At 38.2% G+C, this 24,665-nt stretch overlaps 4 protein-coding genes across 4 annotated transcripts; all 4 read right to left on the bottom strand.

Annotated features, from left to right (window-relative positions):
• Positions 1-86: 86 nt before the first annotated feature.
• LOC126752824 (gustatory and pheromone receptor 32a-like) lies at positions 87-5,022 on the bottom strand. Its single transcript, XM_050463814.1, has 3 exons — positions 3,943-5,022; positions 3,805-3,867; positions 87-209 (listed from the first exon to the last, which is right to left on the bottom strand). Exons 1-3 carry the CDS (start codon positions 5,020-5,022, stop codon positions 87-89), a joined length of 1,266 nt encoding a protein of 421 aa, XP_050319771.1.
• Positions 5,023-5,978: 956 nt separating this feature from the next.
• LOC126752827 (gustatory and pheromone receptor 32a-like) lies at positions 5,979-7,506 on the bottom strand. The gene is made up of 4 exons (XM_050463820.1): positions 6,475-7,506; positions 6,354-6,416; positions 6,200-6,289; positions 5,979-6,146 (listed from the first exon to the last, which is right to left on the bottom strand). The coding sequence occupies exons 1-4, from the start codon at positions 7,504-7,506 to the stop codon at positions 6,063-6,065; spliced, it is 1,269 nt and encodes a 422-aa protein (XP_050319777.1). The 3' UTR covers positions 5,979-6,062.
• Positions 7,507-10,898: 3,392 nt separating this feature from the next.
• On the bottom strand, positions 10,899-14,861 carry LOC126752830 (uncharacterized). The gene is made up of 6 exons (XM_050463824.1): positions 13,956-14,861; positions 13,782-13,795; positions 11,448-12,513; positions 11,223-11,285; positions 11,063-11,152; positions 10,899-10,998 (listed from the first exon to the last, which is right to left on the bottom strand). The coding sequence occupies exons 1-6, from the start codon at positions 14,859-14,861 to the stop codon at positions 10,921-10,923; spliced, it is 2,217 nt and encodes a 738-aa protein (XP_050319781.1). The 3' UTR covers positions 10,899-10,920.
• Positions 14,862-15,225: 364 nt separating this feature from the next.
• LOC126754267 (gustatory and pheromone receptor 32a-like) lies at positions 15,226-17,993 on the bottom strand. Its single transcript, XM_050466296.1, has 4 exons — positions 16,955-17,993; positions 16,751-16,813; positions 16,601-16,690; positions 15,226-16,542 (listed from the first exon to the last, which is right to left on the bottom strand). Exons 1-4 carry the CDS (start codon positions 17,981-17,983, stop codon positions 16,471-16,473), a joined length of 1,254 nt encoding a protein of 417 aa, XP_050322253.1. The 5' UTR covers positions 17,984-17,993; the 3' UTR covers positions 15,226-16,470.
• Positions 17,994-24,665: the final 6,672 nt, after the last annotated feature.

Genomic DNA, 24,665 nt, shown 5'->3' on the forward strand with positions numbered 1-24,665 from the left:
TTGCCAGAGAGCGAGAGCAGTGAGGGTGTGGGAATTCAACGACATATTTTAGCTGAGGCTACAAGAGCGCGCAAAAGGGACCGACCTTAATCAGTGGCGGCGGCACTTCTTAAAGGCGTTATTGCTGTGTCAGCACTACCAACGATTTTATTAATTGATGGCATAAGGTCACGCACAATTTGCTGCTTAAGCACGTCCATGACAATTAACTTCAAAAGAATTAGAGCAGTGCTTGGTGTGAATAGGGAGACAACGGCGGTAACACTTAACCTCCTTAGAACGCACTTGAAAACTTATCAAGTGAACAGCGTAATAGCTATGTTTTTGAACTTTTCTCGTAAAAGCTCTCAGAGCGGGAGCTGCTAGACTCACAACTTAAGTATATGATCTCTTTTTGGGTAAAATCTGATAGATTTGACAATGATAACTTAGAATATTAAAGAGGTAGTATTTCAAAACTATTTTAAAAACTTATTTCAAAGAAAATTTCAGAACCAAACAAATTTTCAATATTTTTGTTTCGGCTCTTCAGAAATCGTTCGTTTTTTAACGCACTATAGCGCTTGAATTCACAGTTGTGCGCTCAAATTCTCTGCATAAATTTTGCAGTATCTCACTGAGCTACTACAAGAGAGAGAGAGAGAGAGATACTACGCTTAAAAACACGAGTGACGTTTTTTCTTCAAACTGATAAGGTTGTGATCCAATATGTCAGGCATTCCATTGCTGCATATTCTCACATAAATCCCAAATAGGAAGGAATGCGCCTTTTATGAATTCCACTATAATCATAAATATATAAATGAATGCTTGTAATCAAGTGAGTACAAAAGCATATAGAAACATTAAGACAGTGAAAATTATGGTTTAATTATAATTGAGTTCGTCGTGACTGCCATAATTTAATTAAGGAAAATTGTCTAACCGCAGTGCTTATAGGGGTGCCCTGTAGGAAAAACTCAACGGAAAACAACGAAAGCTAGATCTATTGCGATCGATCTTGCGCAAAGCTTCCGTCAAGCACAGCACACAAGAAGATGAGGGAGCGCCGACCTGCTCCCATTCTACAGACTGCGGTTATTTGCAATAGCGATTCCGCTATGGTCTGGCACCCATACCAGTCTTATCACAAAGACAATCAATGCTATTGATAGCGAGGTTAAGCACTCTTTGACCAACCATGAAGTCCAGGGCTAGTATCGCCGCTCTGCTATCTGAGTGAATGGTCACTTCTTTAAAGGAGGATGCACTCCGCAGCTGGAGATCTACTGCTACCTTCATGGGTACATATTCGCCTTGGTAGTCACTGAAATATGCAGGAAGTCTGAAGCTAGAGTTGATAGAGAGCTCTTGACAGTAAATCCCTCCACCAAACTTCCTCTAAGCTTTCACCCATCCGTAATCAAGTTCCCTGCCCCTCTCCTCCAATGGCTTCTTTCTACATCCTCCCTTGTCGGTATATGCGTAAAGAAGGAGTCGCTAGAGTTCGGTTTGGCGACTCCATAACTCAAGTGCTCCGGTATGAAGTCAAAGTGTGTGCGGATATCCGATTGTTCAGATACTTGTTATTTCGCAGGCATAGACCTTCCGACGATGTCTACTGGCACTATGTGCAAGATGGAGTTGAGTGCCATTGTTGGAGTGGACCTTAGGGCACCACATATGTTGATGAGCACCGCCCATTGAAAGCTCTCGGGGTTCTTTGCAAGTTTGCAACCTTCTTAAGTGCTTATTATCGTAAGAGTTATATTGTGTTTTACCTCACCTGATAAAAAAAGAAACCCTCAGACACGATATGATGCGATTTCCTGCAGGGATGCATAATATGTAATATGTGCTTCACTGGCATTCTCAAGTGCTAAATTTAGATACTCAAGAAAACCAAGTAGTGGTGAATATTATGCGCATATTACACATAGCTTTACACGGTGCCTTGGTCAACAACACACAAATTTACTTGCCTGTAAGTAATGACATATATATGTATGTGTATTTCTCGGCGTGGGCGTTGTCAAATTGGTTGCCTTAAGCGCTTATAGTACGACAGTTCCTTAATTAAATGTAATATTTACAACAAATAAATCGTTATTGTCTCCTCTGAGCAGAATATAAATGTCTGTGTTATCAATTGTGAACAAAAAATTTATATTTTATTGATTTTTAATGGCAATATTTTAATTTTTTCATGCTTACAGAGCGATAAGACTTGCGACTTGCTTATCGATGGGGTCAGTGGTGAAATCACTTCCAAATTACAGCTTAAATGGAGTGCAATAAACTGCTACAAAAGCATAAACACAGATTATCAGTTAATCGGCGTGAGATAATTAGGAAGTAGTGGAAAACTTTTCATAGATAATTTCGGATAAAGTTAACATAGGCATATTGCCAATAGGAAATAACTGTTAGGCGGTATTTTGAATAATAGTATAATTTTTTATTGAAAGAAGTTTTTTTATTTTACAATTCAAAAACTGATTACACTCTATTGGTATTAATCGTCTTGCATGCCATCAATATTTGTTTATTGCCGCGACTTGTCTTCTAAATGCTTGAACTGTCTCAAAATAGTAAGATACGTTACAACTGAGCAAGACAACTATTGTAGAAAAATAAAATATTTATATTGTTATAATCTGCATTGTCTGATCTCACCCTAAAAAGTGTGGAGTTGTCAATTGAAAATAGTTTGCAGGCGGTAAATTGTATATCCAACTTAAGATTTGTGGTTAAAAATTTATCCGTCTGCAAAACAGAGTTCATCAAACATTAAATATTGTTACAGATACCACAAATTATTTGAAAACAATACAACATAAAAAAAAAATAAAACAAAAAATAAAATAAAATAATATAATATAAACAAAAACAAAATTAATAAAACTAAATAATAACAAAATAAAACCAAAAGAAAGACCAATAAATTAATAAAAAATTTAAAATTCCATAAAATAAAACCAAATAAAATTAAATAAAGTCCAATAAAAAAAGAAAAATTATTTTAGAATATATCATAAAACAAAAATAAAATTAAATTAAAATGAAATAAAATAATATAAAACTTAAATAGTAATAAAATAAAATAATCTAAAAGTAATAATAATGATAAAAACTACATAATATTAAGTAAGGTCCAATAAAAATAAATGAATTAATTAAAAAATTATATAAATTAAGAAAAAATAAATAAAAAAACAAATATCAAATAAGAAAAAATAAAGAAATAAAATAGAATAAAAAGCGAAATAAAACAATTAAAAAAAGTTAAATAATATAGTAATAAAATAAAAATTAGGTAAATTAAAAAATATAAAACTAAATAAAATAATACAAAAAAATAATAATAAAAATAAAAACAAAATTAAATAAAGTACATTAAAAAATTAATTAATAAATTACATAAAATAAGAAAAAATAAATAAAACAAATTAAACTATAAAAAAAATTAATTGAGAAATAAAATAAAAAAATTAAAAATAAAATAATATTTAAAAAAAGTAAATAATAATAAAATATAAATCCAGTAAGTCCAGAAAAAATTAAAATACATAAAATAACAAAAAAAAAAATACAAAAAAAAATAAAAAAACTGAATAAAATTAAATAAGGTCCAATAAACAAATTTAATTAATTAAAAAATTACATAAAATAAGAAAAAATAAATAAAACAAAATAACCTACAAAAAATAAATTAAGAAATAAAATAAAAAAACTAAAAATAAAAAATAAAATAAAAAAATATTAACATAAAAATTAACAATAAAAAAAATCAATTAAATAAGGCTGCTAAAATTCAGTACTTACAATTTTCCGGCACTTTTCATTACGTCCATAAATACTAGAAATGATTGCCGACATTTGATGGGCCTAAAAATTGTGCATAAGAAACAATATTTTTGCTCTTGACTCACAAAAGAAGAACTATTTTGAAACATAACTTACTTCCTTGGTCAGCGTGCTGCAGCAGCATGAGACTAGCGCTATGATACTAATGTGCAAATACAGTGAGCTAGTGTGCCACAAAATGAACCTGTCTAAACTCTTCCTTTTAGCCATAAAATATATAATCGCCGATATCACATAGATTATATATACGAAGTACATCAACAGAGCAGGGCCAACATAGTCGTTGAGCAGTTTGTACATTCTGAGCAGATCGTAATGCATGCGATATATAAAGGAGCTGGCGTTGATAAAGGGATTTTCTGCTGGTGCTGAATAATGCCGTTCTTCTGGTAGAATCACATAGAAAATTGATGGATCTAAAGACCTGCTACAACGCGAGAGCTGCTGCTTCTCTTCATTAGCGAATGACTTTGCGTATGCGTTGAGATACCGAAACCGCATTGCCAGTAGATGGCAAAGAAGCGCTATGAAAATTACAAATAAATTACTGATGGTGTTCTCTATCACATAGAACGAAATCGAGAAAAGACTCGATGTGGAAATATTTTTACTGAATAAGATAACCTGAATTGCCAGCACTATCAAGATGCACAGTTGCACCAAATAGCGTCTATAAAAGGCGCAATCGTTATGTATAGGTGGCGCGAGGCTCGTGCGGGCTTGGAGTTGCTGATCGATCAGCAGTAACTTGTTGACAATCTGCTGAAAGTCGTGCGATTTCCACGCGCAACCCAACGTGATGGTGAGGAAGCAGGAAATTGTTAGCAATACGTGCAAAGCGACATTCACACTGTCCACACTGCCGAAAATGTGGAAATTGCATCCGCCGATGGGTGAAAATATCAGGTATATACTAGCGATGGGCAGCAGGATGCACAATGCACGCAAGCCTGTCGTGTAGAAGGTCGTGATGAGACGCTTGCGGTGTGTGGGGCTGATTTTATAATCGTTGTCTATGGTGTAAAATGGCAATAGGCCGATGGCGGTCAGTGTGTATACAATCCACTTGATCTCCGCAAATGTGCTGTAGGCAGTGGTGAGCCTTTGCTGTGGATATCGGCGTTGCGTTCCGCTGCTTATAGTTGGCTGTTGCCTTACTGTTCCGGTACGGGCCATAATCGATGTGTTATTTATCACACTTTGAGGTTGAACTGAATTCACTTGAGGTTGTGCTTGTTCTGTAGCGACTAAATACTAATTGCTCAAATGACTTTACTTGTCTTTTCCCCTTTCGGGCAAGCTTTTTTGTTTAGAAATGAATAAATAAACGAAGCTATATGTTTCTCGTATCTATTTATTTGAAGATATTGATATAAACGCCATAAAGAGAGATTGGCACTGCGATAGTGCGTTTACGCCTAAAAGTATATTTAACAACAAGAAATGTGGGAACAAAAGGTATCGTTTAAGCAATTGCTTTCTTACTCTTAGGCAAACAAATAATAATAATTGATATTTTGGTAGTTGTGTACAAATACAGTTGAATTTCCATAACACGAACCCTTGAATTGGCAATGGAAATCAAATTTCATAGAAATTTCCTTCTGTAACTCGAAGTCGCTCTTACTCGAAGTTTTTATATAAAATATGGTGATTCCTCTGGGCTAAGTATTACTTCATGGAAGTATGGCGTCTGTGTTTTGGGATGCGCATAGATTAATTTTTACCTTGAAAAAGAAAGGACCATCAACAGCGACTACTACATAGTGTTGCTGAACCGTTTGAAAAACGAAATCGCCAAAAAACGCCGGCATTTAAAAAAAAAAGAGGAAGATTTTTCACCAAGACCACTCACCGTGTCCCAAGTTGGGGGAAACCATGGCCAAAATCGATGAGTTGGGCTTCGAATTGCTTCCACATACACCGTATTCTCCAGATTTGGCCCCCACTAACTGTTTCCTGTTCTTAAATCTCAAAAGGATGCTCGCTGGAAAGAAATTTTCGTCGAATGAAGAGGTGTTCGCCGAAACTGAGGCCTATTTTGAAGCATAGAACAAATCGTACTATCAGAATGGTACCGAAAAGTTGGAGGGTCGCTATAATCAGTGTACCAAAGAAAATTTACGGGAGAATTATTGTACAGTTCCATCGGAACTTAGCTTGCTTTTATTTAATCGATAATATTTCACAAATTATGTAGCTTTATCAATAATTACTTAAGCTGAGGCCTCAGCTGTCGTTTCATTTAATTGTTTGAACTGTATTAGAATAACCACGTAAGCAATTATGGTTGAGCATATCTGAAAGCGGACACAATTACTCAAATAACCGAAACCAAACGGTACATACTTACGTTGAAAAGCGTTGACATGTTGATTGGAAAGAAATCAAAGGCAGTGAATTGGACATCCTGTTTAATGCTGAAGGTAAGAAACTTATCGATCTGCAGCGAAAAGAAAAAATTAATGTGAAATTTGCTTCTTAAATATAAACTGAGATCATTCTACCAGACGCTGTTGCGCTGTGCCCCTGCCGTAGATGCGCGCCACTACGCGCGAGATTCCGTTTGCCTAGAAACTTAAGTATTTAAGTAAGAATTCAACGAACTAATAATGTTCACTCAATCACCTCCTTCGTTGCCACGTCACTGCGACGCATCAGCAATGCGACGATTGGCACATGGACACAAAGATAGATGAGGCACCAAAGTATTCCTCTGACATTCATATCCTCCAGTTTCGTTAAAGTCCGGTAGACTTGATACATCGACAAAGTGCTGGAGTAGGAGAAGTAAGCTATGAAAACCAGCAGCGTGATGTGCACGAGATCGTTGAGCTTCTTGTGAATCGCCAGCAAATTATTATACTCGCGATAGATGAGCAGCATATCGGCTGTGAAGGTCTCCGGCGCCGATGTCATGTCAACCGTGCGCTTTAGGCGCGCGCCCTGCCGCGTCGTATATATTTTGATGAAGTCGTTCAAGTACCTAAAGCGCACTGCCAGCAAATGCAACAAAGTCGCCACCCATATCACATAACTGATAATAATGGCGTGAAGTACCATGTAGAAGAAGTACATGCTCACACAGTAGATGGACGACGTGCATTTACGCATATGCAGCCCTTGCAGAAGACATATCGCGACGACATGGAACAGCGGCAACCACATGTAGCGCTCCAAATGCGCGCATTTATTTTCCAAAGCTCTCGGCGCGTGTGCATGCCGTTGCAGCTCTTTGTCCACGCCGAGCAGCAGATTGATGATTATGACGAAATTCTTTGACTTTTGCGCGCTCTTCCACAAAATAATAACGCTGCTCAGTGGACCGAGCAGCAGTTCCAGCGCTATGGTCGCATTATCCATTTCACCGTAGATGAAAATGCTGATTTTGGCGAAGGGCGAGAAGATCATAAACAAGTACAGCAATGTGCCAATAAAGCAGAAAAGACGCAGGAGCGTAGGATAAAGTGACGCGAAGCTCTGCTTTTTCGGCAATGCAATCTTGTACGGCTGTACAACCTGGAAGAATGGCACTACAGCCAAAACTTTTAGCGCCAACAATATCCATTTCATATCCTTAATGAGCGTGTATGCTGTGGCGCGTTTATGTTGTTGTTGGCGTGTATGCAAGACGCTCACCCTTATTGCTGCTGCTGACATTTCGACTGCAACGGTACACGGTAGACTAACTTTTGCTTGATTTGGAGAGCTTGTTGCCAATAAGAAAGACTTTTCACTGCCCTTTCCTATCAACATATAAGTATGTAATTATAATTAGAGGAGCGTTAAGCACACATACATATATTAGGATTAGATTTCCAAATGAATAGTTATGCTTTAGTGATTAGTAACTAATATTTGGTGTGGTCAATAACATTGATATTGTGTGCCCCGCTAGCATAAAGGCTGCCATTCAGGCATACTAATGCATTGAATTTAGTAATGTATTGTTGTTGAACCTGCTGGATCTGATGAGTAATGATTGGCAGGTAAATAGGGTAAACAGGGTGCATTATATTTCATGCCGATATTTAAACATTTATGAATATTTCGTTTCGGAATTTATTATAGTACAAAAGCCTTCGAAAAGATGAAAAGTACGAAATTCATAGCAGATTGAAAGCCATGGAAAACGAAAAATAAATTAACAAATATTAAAGAAATAATAGTTTACGGGCGATCTGAAGACGGTAAAGGGAAAGCCAGGGCGTAGCTGAATCTTCGAGGATTAAAAACGGTTTAACTCTATTTTCGACAAATCCACGAGTATAGAAAAGAGTTATATGCCAATATTGCAGATAATGAAAAGATCTGTAACTTTTGTTTATTGACTATTTTCACATAACCGATGTAAGGGTTACCATTTTGGCGCGTTGATTCAATGAGCAGTGATTTATGGCTGGATTTGATTTTTCCTTATAATCCAAACTCAATTCAATCGTTCGGAAAATGTCACATTTACACGAGTATATTAAAGCAGGCTCACCATACATAGTTAAGGTGCATATCATTATATATTTAGACGTGCTTTTGGCGAAAGAGTTACAGTAATTATAGTTATCGCCCGGAGATTGATATGTGCAACGATTATATATTTGACATTGTAATAGAAAAATGCTTTAGAAAATAACCTCAAGACATAAATGTTGCAACTAAAAACTGTTTCACTCATTTTACTGGAGATTTTAGTGCTTGAGGCACCAGGAAGGACTCAACGATTATGTGTAAAAAGTTATACCTGTTAATAGGTTATTTGATATTGACGATTGCAGTGATTTTGATTAGTTGATTTTATTACATAGATAATCGTAATTATTTCATAATTAACGACCTCAAAATAATAAAAAATGCTATAATCGGCAAGTAAGGAAGCGCTATGTTCGTGTATTTCCGAACATTTTGTACTCTTGCAACTTGCAAGGATCCTATAAGAAAAATATTCAAGCCGAATTTCAATACCAAACCACATTGATTGAGCGATATCTTCGGTGGAAAATCACCAAATGAAATTTACAAGTTTTTAATTTAGAAGCTAGGCGTAGTTCTCATCGGATTTCGCCCATTTTCGCAGTGTATGCATAATAGGTATGTTTGATTAACCTCACACACAAAATTTGAAATCGTTCAAGTAGACAAAGGAACAAACAGACAGTAGTCGCAATTCAAATTGTCTCGTCATCCTGACCATTTATTCATTCATTTTCGATGGATTGCAAGCATAAATCGGCCGATACTGCTGCAACTTCACATTCGATATTCGGTTGACGTTAATTAATCGTCTCAAGCTTTTTGGCATAGACCATAGATCAAGCGTAACCCAACAGAAATTCGTTTAACGGCGTCAAATCGCACGACCGAGGCGGCTAACTAACTGGGCCATTCCGTGAGATAACACGTTCACCAAAGTTCGTTTGTGACATTCGCTTGTGGCGCCGACCTATTAGAACCACATTTTGTACAAGTTCATATCAGCCAATTTGGGCCAAAAATATTCGGTTATCATTGAGCGGTAACAATTCCCATTCAAATTAACGTGCCGGTCTTGATCATCAGTTAAAAGTACGGCCCAATGACGCCGCCGGCCCATAAACCGCACCAAACCCTGTTTTTGTCGGGATTCAATGGTGACTCATGGAGTACGTGTGGATTGCTGCCCGACCAATAACGCATATTTTGCTTGTTGACGAAGCCATTCAGCCAGAAATGAGCCTTATCGTTGAAGATGATTTTTCGATGGAAACCCGGACATTTTCCAGTTGTTGCTCAGTCTAATTCGCGAACATACGACGATTCTGGTGGTCAAGCGGCCTCAGTTCTTGCGTCAATTTGATCTTGTATTTGATCTTTTCGCAAAATTCGCCACAACGACGTCACAGAGGTGCCCAGCGGTTAAGAACGATGTGTGAAAGACTGATTTGGGTCTTCCTCAATTGATGCGCTAGCGGCAGCAATATTCTCGACACTATGGGAATTTCTTTGTCTAACTGGCACGGGGACATCTTGTACTGTGCCTGTGGATTCAAATTTTTCTACAAGACGCTCATTTGCTGATTTGTAACAAACGGAAGATAAATGTCAAAAGAGTGGGGGAAAATATGGCGTCGTTTGTTTTCCTTATCGGTCTACTTTTGTAGCGTCTCTATTGAAAAACCAGTTATATATAATTCTATATGTAACTCGTTGTAGAAGATAAAAACAACCTTTCGGTGCATAAAACATTTGTACTCTCTGCTGTGACATGTTGCGGGAGTATAAAATAAAATATATACATGCCTTAATAAACACAATTCATCACTTCATTTACAGTTATTTAATGAAAAATCCAAACATTTTCATATGTATGTCTGACATAATACAACTTAGCTCTCAGATATGTATCTGAAGCAATCAGTATAATTGACAAACCCAAACTAAGGCGCACATGTATTTAGAAATATACCCTATAGCCAAGCAAATTAATTACAATTCAGGAATATCAATTCCAGAAGCTCATACATACATACATATGCTTCCGAGTCTACTAAGGTCATTAGGACATCATCGAGACCTATACTATAAGTACTACTACCCGGCGGAAAAGAGAGGGTCTGCGATTCAGAGTGCTGTTTCGGACCTAGAACGTTTGGTTCCCTCTTCGAGCAGGTTAAAGGTGTTTTATTGTTCATTTGTGCAGTAAAGAGGAAACTTAATATATTTTAATTCCAAATTCGGTGTTGGCTAGGTTGGACAAAATTTCAGATCTGAATTTTAGTAAAGTTATATATTTGATCATACGTGTTCGCTATACTTGCTATTATATATGAGAGCTTTTGACTCAGGAAAGCCATTTTTTAATTTTATGTTTTCTGAATACGTCGCATAAAGAAATAGTGGGTAATTAGATGTGTTCTGGAGCTATAGTGTGAAAGGTAAACATATCTTAAATGGATCGAGCAGTAGTGCCGCCTCTTTAGGCAGAATGAACTAGCTTGCTTAATAAATTTTTTTATTTCAATTGAACGAATGTCTCGAATAGAGCTCACTTAATTTAATAGCAAATTTAATTTGTTCATCTCTTTTTTCCAGTGGAAATTTCTACTCTTCGGCCTTTGAGTCCTCCAACTGCTTGAATTGTATCAATATTACGAGGTAAGTGGTGACAGCGGAGAATATCTAAAATATTTCTGTTAAGTACAAACGTTGAATTACAAAAATATGTTATGAAAAAGAGCGGCACCTTGAATAGTGTTGTGTTGTCAATGGAGAAAAAGCCATAAGCGGTGAACTGCACTTCCTGCTTAATGCTCTTCGACAGAAACTTATCCACCTGGAAGTAAATTATACTTGGAGAATAAAAACCACTGTATAGCTTTTGCCTAAGCAAATAAGAGACTTACGATATCTTGGTAGTCCTTGCCCTTGGCGTAAACGCGCGCAAGTATTTGCCCGGTGTTATTAGCCTGTAAACGAAATCGATTTTTAAGAGTTTTTCTATAATTTGTATAAATCGCAATTAAGTGCACTATTAATCATTAAAAAGTTGAATGCACCGCAACCTTAGATCTATTGTGTACTATAAACATATATGTATTATATTTAAGAATTTATTGTCTGTTTTCAACCTCTTTGGTGACGCAATCACACCGAAACGCCAGCAATATCAAAACGGTCGCGAAGTTCAGAATCCAGGACAAGTTCCACAGTAGATTGATCCAGGCATCGCCATTGCGCAAATCGTACAAAGTGCAGGCGTAAGTGAAGGTCAGCAGACCGGCGCAGGCATAGAGGAGGAATGCCACCAGACCCAGACCGGCGAATTTGTTGATCATTTGCAGCAAGTCCAACAACTCGTTATGCAAACTGTAAAATGTTGTGGAATTTCGTGCGAAATTCTGCACATCGTGTGCTGACGCTGCTGCGTCCTTCGCACCGTATTGAGCTATCAATTTGTTGGTCTGTTGAATGCGCAACGCGAGCTGATGCAGCAGCGACGCAATGAATACAACAAACACACACGAGGTGAAGTTTTCCACCTGGTAGAACGAAATACCCAGAAATAAGTGGGCGGGCAGAGTGCCGTAGAACCATTTCATCGCCTGCATTGTTATTGCGCAGAGATAGCCAAATAACAACAACAAACACATATTGAGCGCATTTTCGGCGAGTAGGTGCTGTGCTGGCGGTGGGGCGAGTTGTCCGAGTCGTCGATCGATTTTCAGAAATCCGTTAATTATCGCAATTATTTGGTTGCCGTTGCGAGCGCACGACCAGCTAATGACAACATCGCCGAAGATGCAGAAGCATACGCTAAGACTGTTCGCAATGCCGTCCGTTTTGCTTCGCAGAAAGAGTTTTTGCATAAAGAAGGGCGACGACAAGGCGTAGACATGCAGCAAGTGCATCGCCGTTTTAGCGCAAAAGATGACCCGAGTGATGTGTATCGGCAAGCCTTTGGGCGCAGCGATCTCATCAGAGTTCGGAGTTGTATAGAATGGCACGAGACCAACTAACTTCAATATCAGCACATTCCACTTGATACACGCAAGTAATGAGGGCGATTTGGGCTCTGGCGCCTTACGAACTTTTATGTTATTGATATGTTTGTTGCAGGAGACGCGTCGTTTAGTCCACATTTTTGTAGAAGCGGTATGTTGATTGCGCGAGAAAAGTGTAAAGACCACAGCCGGACTATTGCATTAACTGCTCGATTGGATGGCCGGCATGTAGGTCATAAATAAGCGAGGCTAATTGATTTAGCAATTAATTGCGGAGATAATTTTATTGGCGAAAAATCTTTCAAATTGATAAGAATGTCTGCAGTAATTGAACTACATTAAATATTTAACGAAATTAATGGCGGAAGGCTACAGCAATGCTTTTACACAAATAGAGGAATTATTGCATCTTAGACTCGGCTGTTTGGAACCATGTGTACATTTCAATTTCAAAAACATAAATTATTCTCCAATCATCAGCGCCTTAAAGTGTCTTCTGCTGGCTGAAAATAGTAGTTCAAATATTAACTGGAAAAGTCTCCATTTTTTAGTAGACAAAGAAATGACAGACAGTCGGTAGATCGTCGGTTGAGTCACTGATACCGTTTGCGACAGGTTTGTTAACGGCACATTAAATGAAAAGATAATGAAAATACTGGGAACTTGGAGCTGGCAGATCTTGGTACACCACAGTTCGTAACGAACCAAAAATTTACTTTCTTTTTTACAAATAATTACTAAGCGAAGTAAGTGCTATAGTAGGACCAGTAGAACTCAACTTCAAAGTCTAAAATAATATCACCAAAATGCAGGGATGTTTTTTAGAAGTGAATCTGGAGTTGTCTTCTAAAACGTATCATGGTGATATGCATGTTTCAAATTTACAGGGTTTGTTCGGAAAGTAATAGGACTGAGTCGATTTAAAAAAAAAAATTATTGAACCCATCGTTACGATTCTTTAAAAACTTTCGAAATAGGCTCCAAGGTCGAAAAAAAGTCCGGGAGGCCACACTTGGGCTGTAGAGCGGCTGCGGAAGCGTTGGGATGCCGACCTTGGTTAAGTAGCTGTTCACAAGAAAGGCGATGTGAGCCGGGGCGTTGTCGTGGTGCAACTTCCAATCGGCTGCGATGTCTTGTCGCACCCTGACCCTTCGTTTGAGTCTCTTGAGGACTTCCACGTAAAACTTGGCTTTCACGGTTTGTCCAGGAAGAACAAATTCTTGGTGGACGATGCCTTTGATGTCAAAAAAGACAATGAGCATCGCTTTGACTTTGGATTTGCTCATTCGCGTGTGCCACTCGGAATATTGTCTCTTTTTCACGGGATCACACTCAAAGATCCATGACTCGTCGCCTGTGATGGCGTTATTAAAAAATTGGGGGTCACGCCCTCTGCCGAATCCAGTCGATGCGCGCACGCTCCGAAGTAAAGTCGCGGCGGAAGAAAATCAGTCCTATTACTTTCCGGACAAACCCTGTAAACATATATCTTAAAATTAAGGAATGGCTTGTGATCTTACAGATAGGTGGAGATATCATGTTCAACAAAGCTCAGCTTTTCCAGCTAGCTCTGGTGCTTCCAAACCGTTATATTTTCATGTTCGGTACAAAAAGTGATTATAAATACGCACTCACCTCGGCAGCCACGGCATCACAGGCACTGCAAATCACCGCAATTGTTACGAATTCAGCGAAAATCCAGGCAAAAGATAAACCCAAAATGTCATATCTCTTCTCAAAGCCCATGGGTTGTACCACGGTCATAAACGCCATGTAGGATTGCTTGGTCAAAATGTAGAACGCGACAGCCATGTAAGAAAGCATTGCTATGCCGCCGCTCTTGTTGATTTCATCTGTGACGTAACGGTACTTGCAGAGCATCTCAATGTGATAGCTCATCTGTCGCCAATTGCTTTCCACAGCCAGATCACTTTTCGTACTTATTTCCAACTGGACATTCACGAAGTCGATACGTTTGCTTACATTGCCGAGTAAAACGCGTAAGCAAATCGCGTACAAATTCGATATCAGCAACTGTAGGCTGTAAATGCCGAGCAAAATGGCTTGATGATAATGAAAATGATCGCTCAGCATGTCCATGTAATAATAGGTGGTGTACAGTAATCCAGCTGCGGTGATGACCAGAAAACCCATTAGCAAGTAACACGAGTAGACTGCGGTGAAGCCCTTAGCCACCAGATATGCGTCCATCTTACCGATTTCCTGCATGATGCCACAATAGCGCCGACTGTTTGTCGACGAAACGAAGATAATGACGTTGCAGCTTATAAGGCAAAATAGCGCCTCGGTGGTTTGATCGGAGCCCTCCAAATTGCGAAATACCGAAAAGCTGCTATCGCTGTTAAGCACAATCCAGCTGATGGCCAGCGATATCATAAATAACAGTATATTGATGAAGTACGTAAAGTAGTGACCGCGGAGGCTTACTCTCAGCTCGCCGCGTTTGACTTCGTAGAATGGCACAAGACCGAAAACTTGACCAGCGAAGTTCACATATTTCATGTCCTTTATGATTTTCATTTTTTAAGGACTTTTGTTACCTGAAGCTTCGTTGTGCTGACGTTAAAGAGATGTTCAAGAGTAGTCAAACAACAACGCCATTTTCAGTCAATAACAGTCATATACGCGAGTAGCGTTTGATATTGCTAATCCATTTGATGATGACATTTTCATCGACACTTTGGGCTTAATGACGTTTGACTGCTCTGTAATGTAGGCAATTAGTCCTCAAATCGAGTTCAGGTTCCTTGGAAGCATTTATGTATTCACACCATTATAAGTAAAGCATTAGTTGATTGAATTTGTTGGAAGAAGTTACCAAATATTGATGGCATTCGAGCTTAGTTTCAATAACCCTCCCATATGTATAAAACAAAATAAGTCGTGCGATTTAAGCCGATACTTTATTAAAGACGTGATTTTGTACAGATTTTATAATGAAGATGAAATAATCAATTATTCAACATAGTTCCTCCAGCATTTTGATACCATTCTGAGAGAACGATTTGGCCTTTGCTTTAAAATAGACCTCAGCTTCGGCGATCTCCTCATCATTCGACGAAAATGTCTTCCTAGAGAGCATTACTTTGAGATTTGAGAACAGGAAATAAACTCTGGAGAATACGGTGGATGCAATTCGAAGCATAATTTAACGATTTATGTTCTGTGTTTTCACTGACTTGGGACACAGTGCAATGTCTTTGTGAAAAACACTCTCTATTTGAATGTAATAGTCGCTCTTGATGGTCCTTTCTCTTCAAGGCACAAATTATTCTATGCGCATTCCAAAACACAGACGCCATACACCCATGAAGTAATACTTAGTCCAGTGGTCACGTGGGAAAGATATGAAATAGGACTAGGTTAGGTTAAGCGGATTAAAGTTCCGCAATCCGTCTTTCGATGTATACTCCTAATAAAAAAGTCGCCATAACCTCGCCAAATAACTGTTACGTTTCCCTACGCTTTGTACTGGGTTCTTCGTATCAGTCCACTCAGATTACTGTAGTTATGGACTTCGGAGTGAACTTTTGGAGCCAATTTCATCCATTGCCTGATATCGACGCTAAAACTCGGGTTTGTTATGCTTAAACATCTCCATGCACTGCTCCGAATCATCAACTCGTCGTTTTCTGGGTCAAAAGTGCGCTCGCGTGGTATCCACTTTGTGCAGGGCTTTCTCATACCTAAATATTTGTGAATGATATGATATAAGTTCAGTAGATATCGTTAGATCAGATTGATAAATTGTTTTGTGTACTTCTTTGATATTTTCGTCGGCAATAACCTCTTTTGGGAGTCCGTCTTCGGTGCTCATTTCAACTGAAATATACTTTTTAACCATTTTTTTTTTCAGAAAAATAAAATTTGATTCACTGAAAATGATGTAATTAACAAACTAATAATCCGAAAACTGTCAAATGAATATACGCGCTTTTTGAAGGTTAGGGTTACCTAAAAATCATACGGATCAGTTCTAGTAGCGCTATCGACGTATCATACCATTTACTTTTCAATTGACCTGTTAGTAGTAAGCTTCCTTAGTACTAATTTAACTTTATTTTCTATTTATTGTTGAGCAATCATAAATTATATGCCAAATTCGATGCAATTCCATTAGACCAGTTCCCTAAACCTTGGATTTTTCCAACTGTTTGAACTGGATTAGTATCACCAGATAAGTGACCAGAGCTGAGGAAATCTAAGAATGCATTTGTTTAACAAAATTTTCAGAAAACTAACAAATTCTTTGACATTACCTTGAACAGTGTTGTATTATCGATAACAAAGAAGCCGTAAGCGGTGAAGTGCACATCCTGTCTAATGCTTTTGGTAAGAAACTTGTCAATCTATGCCAATGAAATAAATGCCAATGAGTAGCTGATAATTTACAATAAACTTACTCTTACAATATTTTGATATGCCTTGCCCTTTCCGTAGACTCTCGCAAGTATTTGCGACGTGTTATTTGCCTGCAATGAAATGGAAAGGGTGAAAACCACATAAGTAAACTATAAACTTATACATGAATATGTGAGGATATAAAAACAAATTCGTGGAAAAATGGCGCACACTTTCTACCAAAAACCCAATCACGAACGCATGCTACTGACCTCTCTCGTAGCCTTAGCGCAGTTCGTTGCTAGCAATACCAATCCCGTTAGGAAATAAGGTATCCACAACAGAGCCCACAACGAGTAAAACAAATCATCAGTGAGAATGTGAATGTTGAGGGCCAAGATGTAAATGCAAGTGAGCAAACCGCAACAGGCGTACAGTACGAAAGCCAGCAGCCCCAAACCGGCGTACTCATTGATCATTTTGTAAAGGTTGAGCAAATCTAAGTGCAAACTATAGATCAAAGTCGAATGCTCAGCAAATCGTCGCAAGTTCTCTTCATCTTGATTGATCGCATTTCTACTCAGAACCCTGTTCGACACACCGCTGCGGTTATATTGAGTTATCAACATGTTAACGAATCGTAGGCGCTCCGCCAGAAGATACAACAGCCCCGAAATAAAAGCAACAAAGATGAATGAGATCGCATTTTGCAGCAGATAGATGAGTGTGTGCACAAAGAAGTATAATGACGACTTAAACGCGGTTTGTTTGGCATACGTGAAGATTGCAATGCAGTTAAAACCAAGCATCCATATCAAGTACCGATTAAATTTATTCGTTGCGAGAGGCCTCTCCGTCAGCGGATCCGGAAATTGTTTCAGCAGTTTGTCCAATTTCAGGTAGCTGTTGAGGATGTTGATAATTTTATCTGTATTAGCGGCACAACTGCACGTTATTGTAGCATCACTGAGTATGCAGAGAGCGATGTCCAACACATTCGTCATGCCATCCGTATTGCTTTTTACGAAGAGCAACTCTAGCATTGTGGGCGACAACAAATAGAAGATATGCAGAATATTCAAGCATAGTTTTGCTAAAAGCACGGCCCGGGTAATGAATATGGCACGTCGTTTCGGCAAACCGATCTCGTATAGGCCCTTTCTAGTGTATAAGGGTGATATACCAATGAGTTGAAGCAGTAATAAAGGCCACCTAAGAAACACGAGTATGTGACGACGGTTGTTCGTTGCATCTTCGGCTCCAACGTTATTTGTGGCGCGCGCTCGGCTGGTATCTCGCATCTACACGGCTACAATGCACAACCTACTCAAGGAACACACAAATTTCAACTGTTTGGGACTTTCGTAATTACTCAATCGCTAGGTGGCAATCTCGTTTCACACACACACTAACTTCAACTTTCTTTATGACTGATTATAAATTTAATTGAACTGAGCGATCATAAACCCGATTAGCTATGGTAGGTACGGACGAGTGAATATCAGGAATATCGACCACGACAATAAATGAATTACGACTTTTATTTGATTCATGCATTGATGGACACACGTGCCGAGTTGATTAGCAATAAATTACTTGAAGCTTTTTGGTTTGTTAAAAGCTTAGCTGAGCACTTCGTTCCTTCCTGAGGTGGTCCGAAAATGGTCCCATGTGGCGAAAATAATTAGTCCATCGCTGTATTTTCCATCTAGGGTGAAAGTTATAACCAATCTCCTCAATAGACGACCCACCATTGAATCAACTGCAAAGTAGAACTTTTCAAAATAGTTCTCAAACTTCAACTCCACAGCGTTTTCAGCGCTTTATTCAGCAAACTTTCATTTAAACTGTGTAAATGCTGAAAGCCGAAATACTAAGAAACCCGTATAGAGAGTCGTGATATAAAACAATTGTGCAATGAAAACACTTTTGGTAAAGCTTTAAATGCTTTTTACCGAAATGTTTTAGATGCTAAGGGCACGTTACTAGATCCACTACTAACCTGATTTGTAGCCTTCGCGCAGTTAGTTGCTAAGAGTATTAGAATTCCCGCATAGAGAGGTAACCAAGAGAATGTCCAGATGCCATAATACAAATCGTCGCTCGTTTGCCATTCGCACACGAAGCAATCGTAGGCGCAGGACAATAAGCCATAGCAGGCGTACAGTAAAAACATCAAGAGACCCAAACCGGCATATTTGTTGACCATTTTGTAAATATCCAACAAATCGATGTGCAAACTATAAATCATAGCTGAATTCTGCGCAAACATTCTCAAATTGACATCGTCGTGCGTGTTCGTATTTCTGTCGTAGCTCAACATCGACGTTGTGCTCATGTATGGATATCGTTTCTGTAGTAAATGTTTACTAGCATATTGCTCGATCAGCCGATTTACGTATTGAAAGCGCTCCGTGAGCAGATGCAGTAGCGCTGAAATGAATACAACAAAGCCGCACGAGATCGCGTTCTCCAGCTGGTAGAAGGTTATGTACGCGCAAAAGTACATGGAGAAATAGTCCAAAGTGTGTTTAACGTATGCTATCATGACGAGAGTAATGTAACCAAATACTAAGAACAAATATCTATTGAAATGATTGGTGGCGCAGCTTTTTTCAGCCGGCGAGTCTGGATGTTGTCTGAGTAGCTTGTCCACTCTCAAGAAGCTGTTGATTATCAAGCAGAATGTCCGTGGTACTACGGGCACAGGTCCACGTTATTGTGATATCACTGAGCATACAAAAGGCCACGTCCAACAAGTTGGCAATGCCGTCCGTATTGCTTCTTTTGAAGAGTAGCTGCAGTATTATGGGTGACAGAACGACATTGATGTGCGAAATGTTCAACGCAAATTTAGCCAAAAGTATGGCTCGGTTTATATATATCGATCGTTGGGTTGGCATGCCAATCTCATAGGCACTAAGCGTAGTATAGAACGGTAATAGACCCAAGTATTTCAGTAATAACAAATGGCACTTCAAGTAGAGGAGTATGGAGTTCTTTGAAGGTTTTCGTGTTTTATCGCTTTTAACGTTACTTTCATGACCTACGCGATTGAGACTTCGCATTTTCACGAACACGATTAACAACTTTGACGTTCGACACTTAAATTGTAACTGTATGTGCTGTACTAAAATAGTCTGTTACTTTTGACATGGTAGGAGGTACAGTGAAGTGCAATAATTTTTCAATAAATTAGTCAAATTGTAAGTTTTTAACTTTACATGAAATTTAAACATTTTATGATCCAAAAAATTTAAAAATAATCTAAAGAATGAACCGGAAACTTACCACGAAACGATCTTTTTCCAAATGTCAAAAAAGATCACTATTCGTTTTTTTTGTTTTCAATCGAGTAGCATAAGAAATATATTTTTACACTGTACTGTAGATACTCGTGCCCTTTAAGTGTTTACATTAATTAACCAAAGCGATATTGAAAAGCAATTCCCCGAAGTAATTGCTTGTTAAATGCTGTATGCGGGAGTCAATTGTTCAATAAAAGGTGTATTCTTTAGGGAGAGATAGCAACTAGACTCTTATCTGTTTAATCATATTAAAAATATTAAATACATTAATACCTAAATGGTGATTATAAAGCTTTTCGAGAAAGTGTAGTGAGTTTTCAGGAGGTCTCTGCATTGTTATATGTTCAACAATATCACGAGACTGAGCAAACGTAAAAACATTCATTTGTATTTCTTTTAATAACCACATATCGCACAGGCTTTGTATAGTGGAAGAATAATCCACAACTCTTTCTTTTAAAATTAATAACACTATAAAACTATCGTTACAAAGATAGCTTGGGCATACCAAACGTTTTTTTACGTTTTTTCCTGTCTCTTAAACTCTGAATTTTCAAGAAATCTTTCATTTTTCTCTGGAAACTAATCAAATTTGTCCCGGACTGACGAAATGAAAATACTATTTTCACGTATTTTATTCGCCTTCAAAGTATACCCTTGAACTAATATGAACTGCCAACTGATCAAATTTGATCTGATGAAATGAAAATAACATTTTCACCCATTTTATTCGCCTTCAAAGTGGACCCTTGAACCAACACAAGATTCAAATATCGCTTAATCTAATTTCCGCTATACTTGTTATAAGCCTCGGCTGGGATAGCCGTCTGTGCCTTTAGCGAATTTCAATTTTGGCCATTCGTTGAAATTTCGGTTAGTTTCGACATCGTATTCATAAAACTTAACTACATATTGGGTTCTCAGCTACGTTGCCAAGCCTCTCTTTTGTGACCTTTATCCAACGTCGTTTTTGCAAAATATTTTGGTATGATTGATACGTTTCATACCCAAAACCTTAACCGAAATGTATTGAGGTCACCCACAAGATGATGAGATTCTGTGATATTTTACTGTCACTTCAACTTTTTTGACGTTATTGTTATTGACAGAGAATAGGCAACTAGCATGGAACCAGCTTTGTATAGTTTCACGACGCTTACTGAATGTTTTTTTGCTACTAGAATATTTCTGTTCTTTATAAAGTGGACTCACAAAACACCAAAAAAACTCTCAAAGATTTCGTAAACGGGTTCTCTTTGTTTGAGCGTCTGACAAATTGTGTGGGATCCAACGACAATAAAGTTTTTTCTGCAGTCAAAGATTCATGCAATATTGAAAGCGTGTTAGTCACACTCATGTCTATAGTTGCCTCAATCTCATGTTAGGTCACATGACGATTTTGCAATATCACTTTGCACACGACAACAATAGTTTACGGTACAATAACTGATTTCGGACGACGTTCACGAAATTTGTCTTGGCCAAACCAACAAACACCATGGCGGTTCTTATGTAACAACGCTAAGCTATACGAACCAACCGGAGGACCTATGCAGTGTAACCTGATTTGCTTTTAAGAAGCTGTGGAATCAGGGAAATAACGACGAAGTCGGACCGTAGGGAGGGGGTGTCGGATGTGTAAGGTTAGCTGGGCATGCAAAGAGGTGGTTAGTGTCATGCGGGGACTCGTTGTATGCTGGACATATATTTGATATGTCCGGTCGGATTCTGGATAAGTAGGAGTTTAACCTGTTACGGCATCCAAAACGCAGGTGCTCAATGGTCACTCTGGATTGTCGTGGCAACTCCAGCTCGTCATCTGCAATGGTTGGTGGCTTGACTCCAAGTACGCCATTCACTAAGAGAGAGTCTGTGAAGTTGTTTATGGCTCCACTGAGAATGGTGATCAGTGCATGTCTGAAGTAAGATGCGTCCGAAGCGTATTGTCTTATGGCGCCTTGATACCCCTAGGAGGTGGTTCCGGTTCCGGTTGAGGTGATTGCAGGGATGATTTCTACGAAAACACCCTAGCAGAAACTGATTGGATAGGACTTCAGTATGCTACTTAACTGGGAGCATACGGACCTCACTCTACAGGTGGTCGATAGGAAACATCAAGACGCATCACGTTATAGTCCGGAGTACAGTGTTCTGATATATCTGGAGGTTCCGCGTCTGCGTTTCACTGTGTCTAGGCGACCATATTGGTGGAAAGTAGTTAAGGACCGGCCGGCCGATTGCCTTGTATGTTTCCAACAACGTTTCTTTTTCTTTGGCCCACGTGCTGCCGTCTAACAACTTGAGGATTTTGCTGTGGCTCCGTACTTTGGCAGTAATTGGGGTCGTGTGAGTAGTGAAGGAGCACAGGCTGTCTATTGTCACACCTTAAATCTTAGGGTTATTGACAATCGGAATGCCTTCAACTACAATATTAAGGTCAAGTCTGTATTTCTTCGTCCAGTTTGTTAATACGGTCGCTATGGATTTAATGAGGGAAAGTGTTAGGTTCCGTTCAGCGAGGAAGTGAGAAAGGCCGGTGAGATAGTCATTTACTTTAGAGCACATTCCACGTTGTTGTTGTTGTAGTGGCAGAATTCTGCCGAGTTGTCAGTCCTTGGCCGTATAAAAGTAGACCCGACTGTCGTGGGATGCCATCGATTCCATTGCCGGACGTCATTATCGTGCAATCATCAGCGTACGATGTGATAGAAATTCCCTCTGGTGGTTGAGGGAGTTTCGAGGTGCTGAAGTTAAATAGCCACAGGAACCCACTGTTTAATTGTTCTCAATTTAGAATTTTTAGCTCGAAAAGGTACGGATGATTATCCACCGCTCAGCTAGTTCATAGTCAACTTTTTCAAGTCTGGAGGGAGCACAGACTGTTCGATGTTCTCAAGCGGCGTTTTGATTTACTTGTTTGTAGTAGAATTGAGCCCTATACATGCCCCTTGAAATGAAAGCAAACTCGGTTTTTGTGTAATTTTTTTGCATTGATTTTTATGATTTTTTGTATGCTTTTCACTGTTTGTAATTTTATTCGTTTAAAAATTTCATTTTGCTCATCTTATTTTTCAATCAACTTAATAATCTCATTAATGCATAATATTTAACTAATTACATTTTAGTGTTTAATGTTAATTCGTAGTTAGTTGTTAAACATAATGCCGTTACGTAATAATTAAGAATATTTGCAGTAAAAAATAATTTACAAATAATGACCCAAAGCAGGAGAAACACGAAATTGAAGGTTTCCTAAGGTGGCCACTGCTCGGGCAGCTGCTACCAACGCTAACGCTAATGCATTCACAATTCATACTTAATTTTAGTTATCTCCACTTAGAGCTTACATTACGTTTAAGTGTGAATGTTCGTTTACAAGTAATTATAATAATATCCCGTTACGTTTTTAACTATTTATGCAAGTGTTTGCTCGACAGCTTAATTGGTTTTGTTCTTGTGTTTGGTTTTTTGGATTTTATTTTTTTGAAATACTTTGTTTTTGTTTTTGCTTTGTCATCTGTGAGTTTTGTTTTTATGTTTAACGCAATATTTTTTTTTATTTTTTACTGTTATTCACTTAACGGCTGTTGCTAGCACTGTACTAAGATATCTAGATCACTATTTGTACTAGAAGAAAATTATTAAAAAATCGCAATAAAAAATAAAAACTTAAAATGAATAAAAACTTAATTAGAATTGGTTTAAAAAAATTTCAAAATTTTTGAAAATCATAAATTTGTGTTTTACTACGCTTACGTGTGTATGTGTGATTTATATAAAAACACGAATTAATTATTTCTCACCATTTTCATTTTTTGTTATCATTTCGAAGGAATTTAATGAACCTTTTTTTTTGCTTCACACACAGTTACATATGTGTGTGTAGTTGTGTATGTTTACCTTTGTTTAATAAAATTATGTGGTAACCAACATTATTACTCTGTGTGTGTTTGTGTGCTTAAGTAGTTTAATTTTTACCAATTTTTTAATAAATTTTATTCATTTAGAATTTCGTATGCTTCATTGCAAGTTTCTTTCTTATGCTTAATGCGATGTGATGAGGCGATAGTGGAGTGAGTGGAAAGTGGAGAGAAAGCGCAACGAAAATGAAATCTTCAAAGAGCGACAAGTGAAACCTTAATGTGTGAGAGTTTAAAGTATTGAGCGGTTTTCAAGCGGAAAACGGTTTAATGAAATTGATGAAAAACTGTAGAATGGAAATGAAACTTTCGTGGATGTACATGTATGTATGTAAGGGGACACACCGAGTGCAGATCGCGCAAAAAATGCAAGAGAGCGAAAGCTCATAAGCTGTTAGTGCTTACGCAGTGCTCTCTGCAACATGTGACGCTTGAGCCCATCAGCGCTTTTGAAGAGCTTCTGAAGCGCTTTCGAGCTTTTCAGCATTTTGTGGGCTTTTGAAGAGCTTTTAAAACGCTTCCAAGCTTTTCGGCATTTTGTGAGCTTTTGAGGCGCTTTCGAGCTTTTCAGCTTTGTGGGCTTTGTAATAAGAGTGATCGCTTTGTAATGCTGTCCAGCTTCTCACACAGCTCAATTTTCTCTGCGCTGTTTCGGTTGTGTGTTTACATGTATGTACATAATACGGCTGTGCCTGCGCTTGACAAGTTCTCCGTCAAGTGTTCTCTGCCCTAAATGAGTATGTAACTGTTTTATA

The sequence above is a fragment of the Bactrocera neohumeralis genome, chromosome 3, assembly GCF_024586455.1.
Source record: "Bactrocera neohumeralis isolate Rockhampton chromosome 3, APGP_CSIRO_Bneo_wtdbg2-racon-allhic-juicebox.fasta_v2, whole genome shotgun sequence".
NCBI classification, from domain to species: domain Eukaryota; kingdom Metazoa; phylum Arthropoda; class Insecta; order Diptera; family Tephritidae; genus Bactrocera; species Bactrocera neohumeralis.

Bases quoted from the DNA above. Each gene is read 5' to 3' on its own strand.
- LOC126752824 (XM_050463814.1), bottom strand. From the start codon at position 5,022: ATGGCCCGTACCGGAACAGTAAGGCAACAGCCAACTATAAGCAGCGGA. The intron at 3,868-3,942 runs GTAAGTTATGTT...CACAATTTTTAG, and splicing joins GCAGCACGCTGACCAAGGAA to GCCCATCAAATGTCGGCAAT. The intron at 210-3,804 runs GTAAGTACTGAA...ATTCTTTTGAAG, and splicing joins ATGAAAAGTGCCGGAAAATT to TTAATTGTCATGGACGTGCT.
- LOC126752827 (XM_050463820.1), bottom strand. From the start codon at position 7,506: ATGTCAGCAGCAGCAATAAGGGTGAGCGTCTTGCATACACGCCAACAA. The intron at 6,290-6,353 runs GTAGAATGATCT...TTTTCGCTGCAG, and splicing joins GCACAGCGCAACAGCGTCTG to ATCGATAAGTTTCTTACCTT. The intron at 6,147-6,199 runs GTAAGTATGTAC...GTCCGCTTTCAG, and splicing joins ACATGTCAACGCTTTTCAAC to ATATGCTCAACCATAATTGC.
- LOC126752830 (XM_050463824.1), bottom strand. From the start codon at position 14,861: ATGAAAATCATAAAGGACATGAAATATGTGAACTTCGCTGGTCAAGTT. The intron at 11,286-11,447 runs GTTGAAAACAGA...TTTCGTTTACAG, and splicing joins GTGATTGCGTCACCAAAGAG to GCTAATAACACCGGGCAAAT. The intron at 11,153-11,222 runs GTAAGTCTCTTA...ATTTACTTCCAG, and splicing joins GCAAGGACTACCAAGATATC to GTGGATAAGTTTCTGTCGAA.
- LOC126754267 (XM_050466296.1), bottom strand. From the start codon at position 17,983: ATGCGAGATACCAGCCGAGCGCGCGCCACAAATAACGTTGGAGCCGAA. The intron at 16,691-16,750 runs GTAAGAGTAAGT...TCATTGGCATAG, and splicing joins GCAAGGCATATCAAAATATT to ATTGACAAGTTTCTTACCAA. The intron at 16,543-16,600 runs GTAATGTCAAAG...ATGCATTCTTAG, and splicing joins ATAATACAACACTGTTCAAG to ATTTCCTCAGCTCTGGTCAC.